The sequence below is a fragment of the Sminthopsis crassicaudata genome, chromosome 2 (assembly GCF_048593235.1).
Source record: "Sminthopsis crassicaudata isolate SCR6 chromosome 2, ASM4859323v1, whole genome shotgun sequence".
Taxonomy (NCBI): domain Eukaryota; kingdom Metazoa; phylum Chordata; class Mammalia; order Dasyuromorphia; family Dasyuridae; genus Sminthopsis; species Sminthopsis crassicaudata.
This window is the reverse complement of record NC_133618.1, coordinates 168181998-168185386: the sequence shown is the minus strand read 5'-3', so window position 1 is coordinate 168185386 and position 3389 is coordinate 168181998. Positions and strand designations below refer to the sequence as shown.

General features: G+C 38.6%; 1 protein-coding gene across 1 annotated transcript; it reads right to left on the bottom strand.

Moving 5' to 3' along the window:
* Positions 1–679: 679 nt before the first annotated feature.
* Positions 680–1269, bottom strand: LOC141553312 (U1 small nuclear ribonucleoprotein C-like). Its single transcript, XM_074285050.1, has one exon. It carries the CDS (start codon positions 1082–1084, stop codon positions 680–682), a length of 405 nt encoding a protein of 134 aa, XP_074141151.1. The 5' UTR covers positions 1085–1269.
* Between the last annotated feature and the right edge of the window lie 2120 nt (positions 1270–3389).

Sequence of the window (3389 nt, the reverse complement as noted above, 5' to 3'; positions counted from 1 at the left end):
ATAACCCAAGAAGGACAAAGATAGAGGGAAATGTCCCATATATACAAAAATATTCATAGCAGCACTTTTTGTAGTAGCAAAGAACTGCAAGCAAACAATACTCATCAATTGAGAAATATCAAATGAGCAATATATGGGATATGAAAGCAATGAAATATTATTGTGCCGTAAGAAATGAAGTCAGAGAATTTGGGAGACTCATGGACTAACAGTAGAGGGAAAGTAAGCAGAAACAAGAAAACAATTTATACAACCAAAACAATATAAAGGAACACAACACTGATAGACTTCAAAACTCTGATCAATGCATTATGCAACTGTGACTTCAGAGGGCTGGTAAAGTATTTCCTTTCCTTTGGCAGAGAGGAGTTTTTAAACTATAGGTGAAAAGAAGGAGGAATAATTTTGAGAAATATTCAATGTGTAATTTTTTTTTTCACTGTGCTTATTTATCACAGGGGAGGGATATACCAGGGGAGGAAGGAATATATTGGTAAGGGAAGGGAAATCAGGGGAAAGTGACAGTGATGTAAACGAGTGTCAACATTTTAAAAGGGAAAGGAAGGGGGGAAAAAAAACAAACAAACTCATGTCTGAGACCCAGCATCATGATGTTCTGGTGAAATAGAACGAAGAATAGAAAACTGAGAAATGGGTTTCTTTATATTCTTTTGCTATTTTATCTGTCTGGTCTGGGCATTACTGGGCATGTGGGCGCCATCATGGGATGAGGAAGGGGCCTCATCATTGGAAGACCAGGCATCATGGGCATATTGCCTCCCATGGGCATCCTCATATTAGGAGATGGCCCCACAGGCATCATTCCAGGAGGTGGGGGCCCCATCACCCTAGGGTGAGGAGGTGGGATCATAGGCCCTCCTAGTGGAGGAGCAAGAGGAATTCTCCCTTGCTGAAACGCAGTAGTTGTTTTATCAATCAGGCTCTGGGCTTGCTCTTCCATCCATTTTTGATAATAGTCTCTCACATTCTCTTTTTGCTTCCTTCCACTGCAGTGTGTCTTCCTCACAGATAGAGAATCATAGGTAAGATATGTATCGCAGTAATTGCAGTAGAACTTGGGCATGATTTCCCACAATGGTGCCTTGCTCCAAGGTATCTTCAGAACACACTGGATGAGTTGCTTTTCCTCTTTATCTCTTAAGGAGTTGTCCACATATAATGGTCAGAATGCTCTTATCCAGACAAAATGGGTCTCAGCTCTTCAGACAGATACTCAGTAGGGATCCTAAAGGATACTGCACCCCAGCAATGAACTAACAAGGGCACACCGCTGCTGATTGCTTGAAGTGCCAGGCAGATTGTGGGAGGGATAGGGATAGAGAAAAGGAGCCAGAGACATGGGAGAAAGGGAGGGAGAAAGCAACAGAAACCGAGAGAGAACTGGTGACCAACCCCCCAGTTTGCTCTCAGAGAGGAGGGCAGCAGCTGAGACCTTCTGTACTTCTTTTGTAAGCTGGTGTGGTGAGTTTAAAGCAGTGTCTCCCCTTAAAATGTCATACAGAGGTTGAAATTGATTGGTAGTTAAGCCTAACACTGGACACATCCATTGGGTATCTCCTATTAATTTTTGGAAATTATTTAAGGTGTTTAACTTCTCTATTCTTAAAGAAAGCTTTTGTGCTGTAAGTGCCTTAGGATATACTTTATATCCTAAATATTGAAAAGGAGCATGCCTTTGAATTTTTTTTTGTACCTATATGCAGTTGGTAGTTTCTTAGTGTTTCTATAGTCTTTTGTAGACATATTTCTAACATTTGTTTCTCAGGTGCACATCCCAAAATATCATCCATATAATGTAACAATATTACTTTTGGAAATGCTTTTCTTACTGGAGCAAGAGCAGCAGTAACATCCATTTGACACATAGTAGGATTATTTTTCATTCCCTGTGGCAAAACTGTCCATTGATATCTTTTATAAGGCTCAGCTAAATTCACACTAGGCACTGAAAAGGCAAATCTTTTCATATCCTCTTTATCTAGAGGGATAGAATAGAAACAATCCTTAATGTCTAGAACCCAAAGAGGCCATTCTCTAGGCAACTGAGTAGGAGATGGAAGTCCAGGCTGAAGAGTTTACATAGTTTCCAACTGTTCATTTACTTTTCTTAAGTCAGTCAACATCCTCCGTTTTCCAGATTTCTTTTTTACAACAAATACTGGGGAATTCTAAGGACTTAGGGAAGTGTCCTTGGTCAAGTTGTTCTTGCACTATATCTACTAAGGCCTGAATTTTATCTCTTGTTAAGGGCCACTATTCTACCCACACTAGTATGTCAGTTTTCCATTGAATCAGCATTGCATCTGTCCCATATTTGGGCGCCAAAATGTAATGTTTTTCTCTAAAGTAGAATGTTCTCTAAGAGCAGATTTCTTGGGGGGCTTCTGGGAGCAGCCTTTGTTTCAATTCAGTTCAGTTTCATTAATCACCTCAAATGCAGCCAGGAGTTAAAATCCAGATATTTTATTTTCTCCTCCAAAGTCTTGAATCTTTTCCTAGGGCCCAGTTAGCTTTCTTAGAAGGCTATCTCTCTTCTTGGTTCCAAGAGCTCTCTCTGAATGTCTCCATCCAGCACAAAGGTGAAAGTTGGAATGAATCTTCTCCACCTCCCAAAGTGGGATTGTGAATCTCCTGGAAGTCTAAGAGTAGGCTTGTCCTGTAGTGGGCTTGTGAACTCCTTCTTATATATACTCTCTAAAGGTGTGAAGTCTAATGTGTGAACTCCTTTAACTTTGTGAACTCCTTTAAAAGGTGTGAACTAAGTACATATACATCAGTACGTTGTTTCAAGTTCTGGTCCATAACAGTAAATGTGAACTATTGTTGTTATTTAGTTGACATTACACTCATAACAAAATTCTTATGGAATTAAATGCCCCAATGTAACATGGCTAGCTGTCATTTAAAAAAAATACAGAACCAATTATATTGGGAAGGGTATACCAATATCTTTCTTCTTGATGACTAGACACACAAATTCCATTATTTTCATTGATGTGAACAAACAAAAGTAACAAAATCTGCTTTAAGATAGGATTGGTTGGATTGCTGAGCTATTTTCTTGGAAGAGATTAGGATAACTTGTTACTTGCCTATAATATCACTCCATTCCACAAAGAAAGAAACTCAACTTCCAAATAGCCAGGATCATATGATACCTAAATTTAATTTAAGTTCCTTGTTCTACACTGTGGAAATTACTTGTTCTACATATTAATAAAAAGAATAAGAATAGTAACAATGATCATGACAACAATGAGATGATGACAGAAGTTAATCTTTATGTAATACTTTGAGTTTCCAAAACATTGTATATGTTGTCTCATTTGATTGTCTCAACTCTTTAAGGTACCTTATTTAAAGGGCTT

Excerpts from the sequence above, each read along its gene's own strand:
- LOC141553312 (XM_074285050.1), bottom strand. The coding sequence starts at position 1,084 with ATGCCCAAGTTCTACTGCAATTACTGCGATACATATCTTACCTATGAT.